The sequence below is a fragment of the Oncorhynchus nerka genome, linkage group LG27 (genome assembly GCF_034236695.1).
Source record: "Oncorhynchus nerka isolate Pitt River linkage group LG27, Oner_Uvic_2.0, whole genome shotgun sequence".
Lineage (NCBI taxonomy): Eukaryota > Metazoa > Chordata > Actinopteri > Salmoniformes > Salmonidae > Oncorhynchus > Oncorhynchus nerka.
Window position 1 is genome coordinate 36,369,681 of NC_088422.1, and position 13,429 is coordinate 36,383,109.

General features: G+C 45.0%; 1 protein-coding gene across 1 annotated transcript; it reads right to left on the minus strand.

Moving 5' to 3' along the window:
- Nucleotides 1-106: 106 nt before the first annotated feature.
- On the minus strand, nucleotides 107-12,324 carry thbs4a (thrombospondin 4a). Its single transcript, XM_029638027.2, has 22 exons — nucleotides 11,907-12,324; nucleotides 10,496-10,693; nucleotides 10,123-10,370; nucleotides 9,920-10,031; nucleotides 9,638-9,723; nucleotides 9,471-9,522; nucleotides 9,080-9,261; nucleotides 8,850-8,987; nucleotides 6,521-6,601; nucleotides 6,276-6,428; nucleotides 6,091-6,195; nucleotides 5,878-5,985; nucleotides 5,615-5,774; nucleotides 4,643-4,761; nucleotides 4,348-4,400; nucleotides 4,074-4,255; nucleotides 3,699-3,877; nucleotides 3,434-3,482; nucleotides 2,268-2,464; nucleotides 1,450-1,622; nucleotides 906-1,045; nucleotides 107-756 (listed from the first exon to the last, which is right to left on the minus strand). Exons 1-22 carry the CDS (start codon nucleotides 11,983-11,985, stop codon nucleotides 707-709), a joined length of 2,844 nt encoding a protein of 947 aa, XP_029493887.1. The 5' UTR covers nucleotides 11,986-12,324; the 3' UTR covers nucleotides 107-706.
- Nucleotides 12,325-13,429: the final 1,105 nt, after the last annotated feature.

Consider the following 13,429-nt stretch of genomic DNA (forward strand, 5'->3'; position numbering starts at 1 on the left):
TGAATTACAGTGGCTTGGGGTAGATATCCCAGTGCATTCTATTCAACAACAACTAGCAATATGTTCCATTTAGTAACACCAAACAAAAGACTCAGAGAGGGTGTTTTACCAAATGCTCAGAATATTTATTCATAGATTAACTGAACAAATAATGACATCTATTGAATGTAACGTATGATGGACATCGGTTGTTTTAATGTAAGAGCAGTCAATACCAGCTCCTTCATCTATTTCCCTTGTCTTTGTTTTCCTCCAATGGCAGAAATAGGAGAGACCCTAACTACAGTTTGAACCCCTAGATACAATAACCCTCACCTCAGATAGTAGACATATACAGGTTCACTACAATCTACATCAGTCTTTTAGTTGAACCATTTCCACATGTACAGTACAGTATAGCGTGTGTAGACACAGCATTAACAAGTCATGTCTGGAAGTCTGTTGCCCTGATGAGTAGACATCAGTCTTCATACCAGGCAAAAGTCTAGCAGTAATAATAATGCTTTTATAAAAGGGATGATTGCTTGTGGAAAGCCCCTTTAAAAGCCTTGCTCCTCTCATAATGCCCCCCCCCCTCTCTCTCCTCCTTTTCCCTCTTCCTCTCTTTCTCCCCCTCTCTTCTCTGTCCCATCCTCATTTTTCTGTCCTCTAACACCCCCTTCCAATATCTCTTCTCTGTTCCTTCTCTCTTCCACGCTCGGTGTGTTTATTCAGTGTTCCGGGCACTGTACTCCTGGTAATCTTCAGGGATGGTGTCTGTAGAGGGACAAACAGAACAGAGAGGTGTTGACTTAAACATCCTGTAGCAATGACAATACTTAGACAGCTTCTGTCCTATCAGAGTGCTGTGACCGGCGCTAGTCTCTGTATCTATCTGCTATTTGGCTGAGTGGGCTGTCACTCACCATTGCAGCGGTACTTGAGGTTGGACCAGATGATGTTTTCCTGGGAGAAACAGAAGACTCCCAGTCTCCCTCCTCGCATACTGTTGTCTATCTTCACCCCAGAATCTGCTACCAGGTTGGGACCCTCATAGAAACGCGCCCTGAACAGAAAACACACACATGGTTCAGAGTGTTTGTGTGGATGTGTGTTAGTGGGTGTGTCGTCTCCAAACCCGACCCTAGCCAACACAGTGACCAAGGTCTGGTTTCAATTATGGACTCTAGGCATAGAGGAACTACCTCACTGGCTACATCACTACTTAATCTGCTTTAATCAAATACAAAATAGTAACTAGCAAGATAGAGATCACGGAGGGTTTTTTAATGAGTGCATTTCGCAAGTGGCTACCTCAACTAAAACCACTGCAAAGATTTTTTGCCTGACGTAGTTCCTGTCCATAAGAGTCCATAATTTAAACCAGACCCTAGTCACTGTGTTGCCTAGTCACTGTGTTGCCTAGGGTCGAGTTTTCCAGACTGTAGTGTGTGGTTGTGTTTCTCTCACCTGATGTATCCAACCTGTGGTCTGTGCTGTAGATACCAGCGGTAGGACACCTTGTCCTTCCAACCCACGTTCCTCTTGTCCTTCCACAGCAGACGTACCTGGTCGTTGGTGTCTCCTGTATGCCACAGGGAGTTCCTCAGGTACTCCCCTGGACCTGTCTTAGACTTCACTGCCTGGAGGAGGGAGGGAGAGGTAGGACACGGTAAGAAAGAAAGGTCAGAAGCCTTTTGAGATTGATTAAACTTTTATTTAACTAGGCAAGTCAGTTAAGAACAAATTTTAAGAACAAATTCTTATTTACAATGACAGTCTACACCGGGCCAACCCCGGACCAATTGTGCGCCGCCCTATGGGACTCCCAATCACAGCCGGTTGTGATACAGCCTGAATTCAAACCAGGGTGTTTGTGGTGACACCTCTAACACTGAGATGCCTTAGACCGCTGCACCACTCAGGAGCCCATGTAAATCAATCAATATTTAGAAAGCCTTTTTTACATCAGCTGATGTCACAAACTGCTATACAGAAACACAACCTAAAACTCCAAACAGCAAGCAATGCAGATGTAGAAGCACAGTAGCACACATACACCCCTATACCTTCCCTAGACCTATAGGGCACCAGGTACACTAGCCATTATAGCATTGGGCCAGTAAACGAAAGGTTGCTGGTTCGAATACCTGAGTCGACAAAGTGAAAAATGTGTCCTTGGGCAAGGCACTTAACCCTAATTTGCTCCAGGGGCACTGTACTACCATGGCTGACCCTGTAAAACTGCACCTATCTGGTGTATGTGACCATTTATTTGTATTTGTTACCTTGAGCTGTATGCCAGGCTCAGCCACAGCTCTGAAGGGTACAGCCTGCCAGTAGGTCTGCTCAGTCTGTTTCCACATGACCACGTAGAAGGAGGAGGAGTCCTGGTAGCCGAAGATGAAGCCTGCATAGTCATCATCAGTCAATGTGTTCACGTGGAACGTGCCCTCAAAGTCCACCCCACTGAACGCTGTGTAGCCTACACACAGACACGCACACACATACACACAACACAGGCTTATTACATCAAATCCAACTGTATTTGTCACATGCGCCAAATACAACAAAAGTAGACCTTACCATGAAATGCTTACTTACAAGCCCTTAACCAGCAGTGCAGTTCAAGAAGAGTTAAGAAAATATTTACCAAATAAACTAAAGTAAAAAATTATAAAAAGTAACACAATAAAATAACAATATTAAGGCTATATACAGGGGTTACTGGTATCGAGTCAATGTGCGGGGGTACAGGTTGGTTGAGGTAATTTGTACATGTAGGTAGGGGTGAAGTGACTGCATAGATAATACACAGCGAGTAGCAGCAGTGTAAAAACAAAGTGGGGGGTCAATGTAAATAGTACGGGTGGACATTTGATTAATTGTTCAGCAGTCTTATTGCCTGGGGGGTAGAAGCTGTTAAGGAACCTTTTGGTCCTAGACTTGGCGCTCCGGTAGCGCTTGCCAGAGCAGGTGACTGGGGTCTCAGACAATTTTGGGGGCTTTTCTCTGGCACCGCCTGGTATAGAGGTCCTGGATGGCAGGAAGCTTGGCCCCAGTGATGTACTGAGCCGTACGCACTACCCTCTGTGGCGTCTTACGCCTGAGCAGTTGCCATATCAGGCGGTGATGCAACCGGTCAGGATGCTCTCGATGGTGCAGCTGTATAACTTTTTGAGGATCTGGGGACCCATGCCAAATCTTTTCAGTCTCCTGAGGGGGAAAAGGTGTTGTCGGGCCCTCATCACGATTGTCTTGGTGTGTTTGGACCATAATAGTTTGTTGGTGATGTGGACACCAAGGAACTTGAAGCTCTCGACCCGCTCCACGAACAGCTCCTTTGTCACACACACACACACACACACTGAACAATGTGGGGCCTACACATACAGAGTGAGTGGCAGAGAGGGTGGACATCCGCCTGTCAAATGGGAACTGAGAGTTGTCTTACCTACAGCGAGGCCAGGGTCAGAGTTCATAGTCTGGACTATCTCCATACCCTGGGGAGAGAAGGAGAGAGAAAGTTATGATACTACAGATGACATATTAGAGAGTACTCCACTACCTACTGTACACAGCATAGATCAAACTTAATAAAATAACTCAATCGAGGATCGAATGGTGTACTTCATGCTCTTTGACCCTACAACTGTTATTGTTACTCAATATCTGCTAGATGACTAAAATGTTAGCATGTTTAATGACGATAAGGTCACCTGGTTGAGAACCACCCAGTTGGGATCAATCTGGGCGTCACCCTCAGGGTCCAGTACTACCGTCTGATAGGCTCTGAAGTCTGTCAGGGTGACCTCAGCATTCTCTGGACAGTTGTCTATCCTGTCAATCACCTTGTCCTGGTCAAAGTCCCCTGCACACGTATCACCCACGCCGTCATCTGGAACACACACACACACACATACGCCGGATTAGTGTACTGTATGTCAATGCATCATTGAGCCAGCTAGGTCTTTGTGACACACACACAGACACACACACACACACACACACACACACACACTGAAGAACAACTAGACTAGAGAGAGCATTGCTATAATACAACGGGAAGGAAGAGGATCAGTGTTGTGACTGACTGTCCTCATCTGTCTGGTCAGGGTTGACCACCAGTCTGCAGTTGTCTGCTTGGTCCAGGATACCATCGTTGTCATCGTCATCGTCACACTCGTCTCCCTGTCCGTCCTTATCTGTGTCCAGCTGGGAGGAGTTGATGACTGTAGGACAGTTGTCCTTAGTGTTCTGGTGACCGTCCCCATCACTGATAGAGAGGAGAGTCAAAGTCAACCCAGTACACTCACTATCAGTAAGATTCACTTCTAAAGGTGTGGATATGTTTATAGAAGGATCTACCTGTCTATGTTGGTGTCACATGTGTCTCCTACAAGATCATCATCAACATCTGACTGTGGGAGAAGAAACATAAATATTATTCAATAATGTCATGAGGCTGCACTACCCTGATACTGGCTACATTAACAGTGGGTTTCAGTCTGGGGTTGGGGTAAAGGTTTGATATTTGGTAGGATATTTTACCTGTAGGTTGTGGTGCCATGGTTGTGTTGTGGTTGTGTTGTGCAGTGTTGTGGTTGTGTTGTAGTTGTGCTATGGTTCTGTTGTGGTTGAGTTGTTGTTGTTTTACGGTTACCTGGTTGGGGTTGACCATGTCAGGGCAGCTGTCACAGGCGTCTCCCACCCCATCGTTGTCTCTGTCCCTCTGGTCTAGGTTGGCCACACGCTGGCAGTTATCCAGAATGTTCTTCAGACCTGACCACAAAAACACAAATGCAGATAAAAACACAGACACAGTTATTTTTCTAGTCTGAGTGTTTAGTGTCCTCGGGCCCCAGATGACAGTGTTTGTTCAGGGCAGAGTTGAATAGTTTCCACTGGCTGCTGGCAGGGTTTATAATGGATTTTTTTTTTTTTTGCAGAGACAGACATGACCAAGTGTTAGAGGGGTAGACATGACCAAACGATCAAGAGGTTGGAGACCTGCCCCAGTGCACAGGCAGGAAACACCAAACGCACGCACACAAACACACACACACACACACACACATTAAACCAGGGCACAGTTTCACTGCATCTGCCAATGGAACAAATGAGCGTAAAACAAAAACAAAAAGTTAATCTAGTAGCTAAAGAGCACAATTCCAAATGGATCAATTACATTGAGAAATGGGAACTCATTTAAATCAATGTTTTTACTAGTGTTTAGAACTTTATGAGGCGGAACCCTACCCCCAGCTCCTGTTTCCCCTGTACACAGATCAGTTAATAGGTAGCAGACTTTGATGGAAGACAGACTGAAACAGACTGAGAGGATGTGAATGGATTCAACAGATATGGCTCTGCTCTGTTGAAGACAGTGAAAATGTCTGGAACCGCTGGAGACAGGAGACTGTTTTCAACCAGACAGCTAGACTGACCTCAGACTAATTGTGGTTTTGGGGAAAACGTCATGGATAAAGACGTCTCGGTGTGAAAGAGTACTGCTACGGTCACTACCTTAAAACCAATCACTAGCTGTGGTAGAATTTCCTTCCGTCTCCAACTCTCTAATGACAAAAGCCTGGGGAAGGCACGTCAAAGCACACACACACACACACACACACACCGTCTCCATCCATGTCATCGTCACAGTCATCGCCTAGCCCGTCCTTGTCCGTGTCTCGTTGATCAGGGTTCTCCGTCGTCAAGCAGTTGTCACACGCGTCGCCATGGAGATCCTTATCGCTGTTCATCTGGTTCACGTTAGGATGCAGCCAACAGTTATCCTGAGTTACACAGAGACAGAGTTACTGCACATGTTAAAGGTGTATCCTACTTGATTGTGAATGCACTATACCCGAAAGGCGTGTAACAGTTGTGTGCTTGTACCTCTATGTTAACGATGCCGTCGCTATCAGCGTCATCATCACAGGCGTCCCCGAGCCCGTCCCTGTCTGCGTCCTCTTGGCCAGAGTTAGGAACAAACATACAGTTGTCCTGGAAACAAACATGGAGGCTGCCTTACTATGGGGGAGAGAGAGAGGGTAAGAGGGAGGGAGAGGTAGAAGGAGAGGTAAAGAAGTAGATGGAGCTGGATTTTACCTTCTTACAGTTGTTGTCCCTGCACCTTAGCTTGTCGTCTGGGTAAGCATCGATGTCTGTGTCCTTCCCACACACATAGCCATTACCTGCCCACCCTATGTCACACTGACGGACGGAAGAGGAAAGGTTTTGGATTTGATCTTGGATTGACTGCGCATTAGTGTCACGTGTGTGTGTGTTCTCACCTCGCAGCTAACACTCCCGTCTCTCTCAACTACACACTGTGCATTGCTGTCACAGGGGTTGGGCTGGCCATTCCCACAGAGCCTCCCACCACTGCAGCCGCTCACCTGGTCCCCAGAGAAGCCACTCTTACACTCCCCACAATGGAATGAACCCTGGGAGAGACAACAAATACAGGCCCAGGCTTCATCTCAGGCCTATTATCAACAGGCTTGAATGGGAATATTCAAGCTGCTGTGACTCTTACCCTGGTGTTGTGGCAGTGAGAGTTGGCGGTGCAGCCTCCGTTGTCTGGAGGACCCTGGCATTCATCTACGTCATCACACACCTACCGACACACATGGAGAGGAATACACACACACACACAGTAACCAGTGGTGTAGTGGTGCTTGGAGAAGTGGGTAAAAATTACCAAAGGGCCCACCCGATGAAGGAAAGGCACCCTGTGTGAAAAATTCTGTGACAAACAGTGACATACACTCTGAATGACCTAAAATGATAAATCCCATATTGGTCTTTCACAGTCAGGCCAACCCAAGCTGTACTGTGCAAGTAGGCTGATAAATGAGGCTGTCAACTGAGTCAGAAATTCACAGGTTTCGCTCTCAAATCAAATCAAATCAAATGTATTTATATAGCCCTTCGTACATCAGCTGATATCTCAAAGTACAGAAACCCAGCCTAAAACCCCAAACAGCAAGCAATGCAGGTGTAGAAGCACGGTGGCTAGGAAAAACTCCCTAGAAAGGCCAAAACCTAGGAAGAAACCTAGAGAGGTCTCTCAAAGTCTATTACATTTTGGGAGGGGGGGATCAACAACATTTGATGTTCTAAGTCCACAGCAATGTTTAAACCACATCAGGAGACCACTTTTGAGGTCTGGGAAAAATCTAAGACATTTACATTTTTTGAGTGTATAGTACTGTTGTTTGGTTAGCAGTGTTTCTGTAGAGCACAAGTTGGCAAAACAAATGGCCACTGGATTGATGCAAATAGTCATGATATCATTCTGCCAGGTAGGCATGGGCTACATTGTAGCTAGTTAACATTTAATTGAGAAGGTTTTTGAGAACGCCTTTCCAACCACCAGAAGACAATTAGGCCAATCATTAGCATCGCTATATATGTTTTACTTCATATTATTCGGCTTGTTTTGCGTTGCTTCAAAGAAGCCTATAGCCAAAATCCCACCATATAAACGTGGAGGTAATTATTTTATAAAGACTTCCTCATATGCGCTCTCCTGTTCTATTAGTTTTCAAATGAACTTTCTTTCATTGTCTTGCAGGCAAAGGCATTATTGTAGTCATATTAGCAACCCACGATAGTTGTTGCATTCTAAATGACTAACGGATATTTCAATCTCTGCCCATGATACCGCTCGCATGTGTGGTGCGCATTATAGAACGTTTTTTAGCCATCTGCACATTTCTGTACTTAAAATGAGAAGAAATAATAGTTGATCAACATATTAAGCTAAGCATTCTTTGAATCTGTTTCATCCGCCTTATTAATTGATACAGGCTATACCTCCACCACACTACTTTGATACTCATTGTGTGTATTAAGAAGTGAATATATGCAATGGCCACAGAAAAAGTGGGTCTATGGTGTATACCTGCATAATCCCTCCACTACACCATTGACTGTAACAATGCAGCAGACAGCCTAGTGGGGTGGCAGGTAGCTTAGTGGTTAGAGCATTGGACTTGTAACCAAGGTTGCAAGATTGAATCCCTGAGCTGACAAGGTAAAAGTCTGTCGCTCTGCCCATGAACAAGGCAGTTAATCCACCGTTTCTAGGTCGTCATTGAAAATAAGAATTTGTTCTTAACTGACTTGCCTAGTTAAAAAGGTTAAAAAATGTTTAAAAAACAGCAGCTCTCTTAAGTATAACACACTCTATACCATGTGCCTATTACTGTTCATCAGCAATTTGCACGTGTGGTACCTGTTTGTGTGTGACTGTGTGGTATCAATTTGTGTGACTGTGTGGTACCTGTTTGTGTGTGACTGTGTGGTATCAATTTGTGTGACTGTGTGGTTCCAGCCTGTGTGACTGTGTGGTACCTGTTTGTCTGACTGTGTGGTACCTGTTTGTGTGACTGTGTGGTATCAATTTGTGTGACTGTGTGGTACCTGTTTGTGTGACTGTGTGATATCAATTTGCGTGACTGTGTGGTACCTGTTTGTGTGACTGTGTGGTACCTGTTTGTGTGACTGTGTGGTATCAATTTGTGTGACTGTGTGGTACCTGTTTGTGTGACTGTGTGGTACCTGTTTGTGTGACTGTGTGGTACCTGTTTGAGTGACTATACGTTACCTGTTTGAGGGACTATACGTTACCTGTTTGTCTGACTGTTTTTTACCTGTTTGAGTGACTATACGTTACCTGTTTGTCTGACTGTTTTTTACCTGTTTGAGGGACTATACGTTACCTGTTTGTCTGACTGTTTTTTACCTGTTTGAGTGACTATACGTTACCTGTTTGTCTGACTGTTTTTTACCTGTTTGAGGGACTATACGTTACCTGTTTGTCTGACTGTTTTTTACCTGTTTGAGTGACTATACGTTACCTGTTTGTGTGACTGTGCGTAGGACACTCCCACTCCGTTGATCTCAAGACCAGTGTATCCCAGAGGGCATCTCTCACAGCGGAACCCAGGAGCTGTGTTCACACACCTCACGCCGGGGAAGCAGGGGTTAAACTGGCACTGCAACACACACACGTTAGCGCTCACACCATACGCTGGGGAAGTAGGGGTTAAAGGTTAAACTGACCCGGTAACACACACACCCCCCCTACCTCGTTCACGTCATCACAGTGAACTCCGTCTCCAGTGTATCCGTCAGGGCAGGGGGCGCAGGTGAAGCGTCCTCCCTCGGCCGGGATACACATGTCCTGATTGAAACACATACCTGGACTACACTTGGACGGGCCTGACCGTGGACCTGTACCTGGGCCTGACGCCATGTTGTCACCCAGACCTACAGACAGAGACACACGCATGTATAATATAACATCACACACAACCTGAGTATCCTCAATCAGTATCAGTCTCATCAGTATCTTATTGATCCGGTTTCAGTTGACAGCTAAAATAAGAGCAAGTAATTCATTATCATCAGAAAGCATTAGTCCTAAGCAGTAACAGTAACACTGTATTAGTAGTAATAGATCTAAGAGGACAGCTTACCACATGCCAGACACTCTGAGATGGTGTTTTTGAGGAATGTGGTCTCCTTAATCTTTTACGGGGGAAAGAAAATACCAGTTTACTGTAGACACAGAGAAAAAGACAAATGGCGGTGCCTTGAAAGGTGAGGGTACAACAGCATGTCTACTGTAAGGCAGGTGATGTACCTGCTGGAGGAGCAGGTCCTTCATCTCTGACATCATCTTGTGGAGCTCTAACATCTGAGACGGATCCTGTCCACCTGCCTGGAGGCCTGTGGGAAATGTAGTCTTTAGCTACAGTTTAGCTAAAGTGTATTTCTATGTTCCATCATACAGACTACATGACTTGATGGTTTATGATGCGGGTCTCAAGTGGGTCAAATGTACAGTATGTCAGAGACCCACAATGTGACGTCAGGAACGGTCAAGTCATGTTTCAGGCAGCTTATAACAGGCTTGCGTTCTTACCCAGTAGCTGAATAGTACCCAGAGACTCGCTCTGCTGTCTGCTGCAGTCCTGGAGCGTAGCGACGTTATCTATCGTGTCCTCTATCACCAGTTTCAGGTCCGTCAACTCATCCTGACAGAGACAGGTGGACAAGTGGTTGGTGAGTGACAACACAACAAAAGAAATCGTACTCATCTGTACCTATGCTAGTCTTGTGTCCTACCTGCCCGGTGGGCTGCAGGGTCCTAAGCGCCACCTTGTTGTGTCCAGGTGTCAGCGACCCGAAGGCAGCAGGCAGCTCGTCCACAGTGTGAGCCAGTCTACAGTCTACGTAGACCGCCATACGACCTGGTCCTCTCTGCAGACCGCTGGCATGGATCATCACATGATGCTCCTTGCCGTCCGCCAGAGAGGGGTGGCTAAAACTGGTGGTGCCAGCCCTACCATCAGTCTTCTGGTAACGGATCGTCACTGAGGGAAAGGTCAGTTAGTTGCTTAGGAATGATAATCGAAGAGGGAGGGAGAGAAGGAGGAAGATTTGATTTAGATGTATGATCCCATTTGTAAATTGAGACAGACAGCACGGCAGTGTTTACCCTTGTTGAGTTTGGCCTGCAGGGTGAACTCCAGGTACTTGCTGTTGTCCCTGGGGTTGATGATGCTGTAGAGATGAGAGGGGGACTTGCTATGGAGCCTGAAGGAGGAGAGGAGGAAGGCCTCATCCAGACCTTTATTCTTCAGCCCTCCCTGCGTCAGGTCAGGCAGGCAGTCTGGAGACACCAGCAGGTCGTACACTAACACAGGACACACACAAACAACACAGAGACAACGTTTATTCAGAAGTCATGCGTGTGTGACTGTTATTAGTGAGTTTATTAAGTGTGTGACGTCATGCTTGTGGCAATTACTGATGAGCTGTAGAGCTGCTCGTGCTGAGTGTCAGGGCTTTATGAAGTGGTTGTGTGTGTGTGTGTGTGTGTGTGTGTGTGTGTGTGTGTGTGTGTGTGTGTGTGTGTGTGTGTGTGTGTGTGTGTGTGTGTGTGTGTGTGTGTGTTAACCACTGTTTTATGGCGTGGCAGATTGACCAAAGGGCCAGCAGTAAACTCTTTCCACTGGAACAAGTCCACTGCTTCTACAGCCATGACCCAAATTCTGGAATAATACTAAGAGATGTGTGTTTGTATGGAAAAATTGATGCGTTTGGACTCCAGAGAAATTAAGTTATTGCACACTTTCCTAAAGCCAATCAGTGTCATTATATTTGGGTCACCCTATCGATAGTATGTGACCTTTTCCACAACACAATGCATTAAACCCAAACCCATTAAAGTCCTTTTTTTTTTCACCTTTATTTAACTAGGTAGGCCAGTTGATAACAAGTTCTCATTTACAACTGCGACCTGGCCAAGATAAAGCAAAGCAATGCAACACAAACAACACAGAGTTACACATTCAATAAACAAACGTACAGTCAATAACACAATAGAAATGTCTATATACAGTGTGTGCAAATTAAGTAAGATAAGGGAGGTAAGGCAATAAATAGGCCTTAGTGGCGAAATAATGACAATTTAGCAATTAAACACTGGAGTGATAGATGTGCAGAAGATGAATGTGCAAGTAGAGATACTGGGGTGCAAAGGAGCAAAACATAAATAACAATATGGGGATGAGGTAGTTGGGTGGGCTATTTACAGATCATTTTAACTGAGGCCCTGCTAAATATATCATTATAATTCATCAGAAAATCACTGCAAAATGCATGATTTAATGAGTAATGGAGAAATGACAGATTCAGAGAAGCAAAGTTAGATATTCAGATTTAGTGTAGATTGAGTAGATTTAGAAGTTATAGATTAAGAAATAAAAGACTCAGTAGATTAAGAAGGTACAGATTGAGTATATTGATAAGGTACTACAACAAATAAAGGTTACTGGTTTACTATTTTAGGAGCATTTTGATAAGTCAGAGAGGGGTATTGATAGGTGATAGGTTGAGGTACTCACCAATGCCTTGTGCTGTGACAGTCGTGGCCAGTTGTAGCATCAGCAGAGAGAGGACCACTTTTCTGATCCACACCCCCATCCTCACACTTCCTAGTCTTCAGCCTTCAGCACAAACCAGTCCTGAGAGCCCAGGCTGGGTCACCGTCACGACTAGTACACAGTACACCTGGTCCTACAGACAGGGATCAATATAGCAGCTATCTATTTAGAATACCCCTGGTGCTGACTGATTGATAGACAGACTGACAAACTGACAGACAGATGTTGAAAGCAGAGTCCCAGTAGCAGTGGGGAGATTCTCCTGTGGATACAGACTGGCTTTTTTAAAGGGGCCAGACTTTAAAGTAGAGGGGTGTGTTCCTGCATTCCTGTAGCTGCAGAGGGGTTTTGAAAAGGGAGGGTAACGTCTCAGTGTTCCTGTAGGGACTGTGTTTTTAAAGAGTTGGTGTGTGTGTGTTTGGTCCAGGAGGGAGATGTCCAGACCTTGGACTTTGAGACAGTTTTTAACTCTGGAGGAGTTTCAAGTTGAGAGTCTGGTCCTCATCTCTGGGCTCCTTTTGGTAACCGCAAGATATTTCTACATCTTAGAGGCTTCAGAAAAACAGACCATTCCCAGATGCATTTACCACGCTCTGTGTGTCGGTCTGTCTGTTTTTCTATTTTCTCATTTTATTTGACCTTTCTTTGACCAGGAAGTCTTTTAAGAGAGAGAAATTAAATCTATCAGATAATCACACAATTCCCTATAGTTCAAGTGTCCGTAGTTCAGTTCACCCAAATACCTATTCTGGCTGTGGGCACTGGCCCACCCTATTCCCATCAGGTGCTGTACGGACGCCATATTGGAGCCTTACAGATAAAAAAATACAGATAAAACCAGCTGGAAGGAATAAGAGTTCCTGAAAATTACACAATGCATGGCCATGTCATAAATACTTCACAATCTTTCTCCTGGACATAGCACTTATGATATTTATTATCTTGTAAAGATCTAGGGCCCAGGAGACCTATATACTGTAGTAGAAAACCACCTTTAAAAGAATGACTATTTTAAGACATGGAGAGTCCATTGCCATATGCATGGACATGTAGAGTTAGACCAGTCAAGTCTGACTGCCATAATTGTTCCGCTATGTAACTTCCTAGTAATGGAGTCACCCCCTCATAATCATAGGTTTTATGGTCATAGAGCTGCAGTTAATGAATACGGGCCCTGCAGGTTGCAATGTAATTGAAGGACAATCATTGAAGAACACACATCCGTAAAGTGGGCGTGGAAGAGGTGAAAAAAGTATTGTTATCTAACAACAATGACAAGCCACCTGGGTCCGACAATTTTGATAGAACATTACTGAGGATTATTGCAGACTATATTGCCACATTTTTATCTCTTCAATCTAAGCCTGCAGGAAAGTGTGTCCCCCTGGAGGGAAGCAAATGTCATTTTGACCCTGCTGGTCATCTATGAATGTTTGAACATCTTGAAGAACAAACAGGCCTTAATGACCATGTACTATTATAAT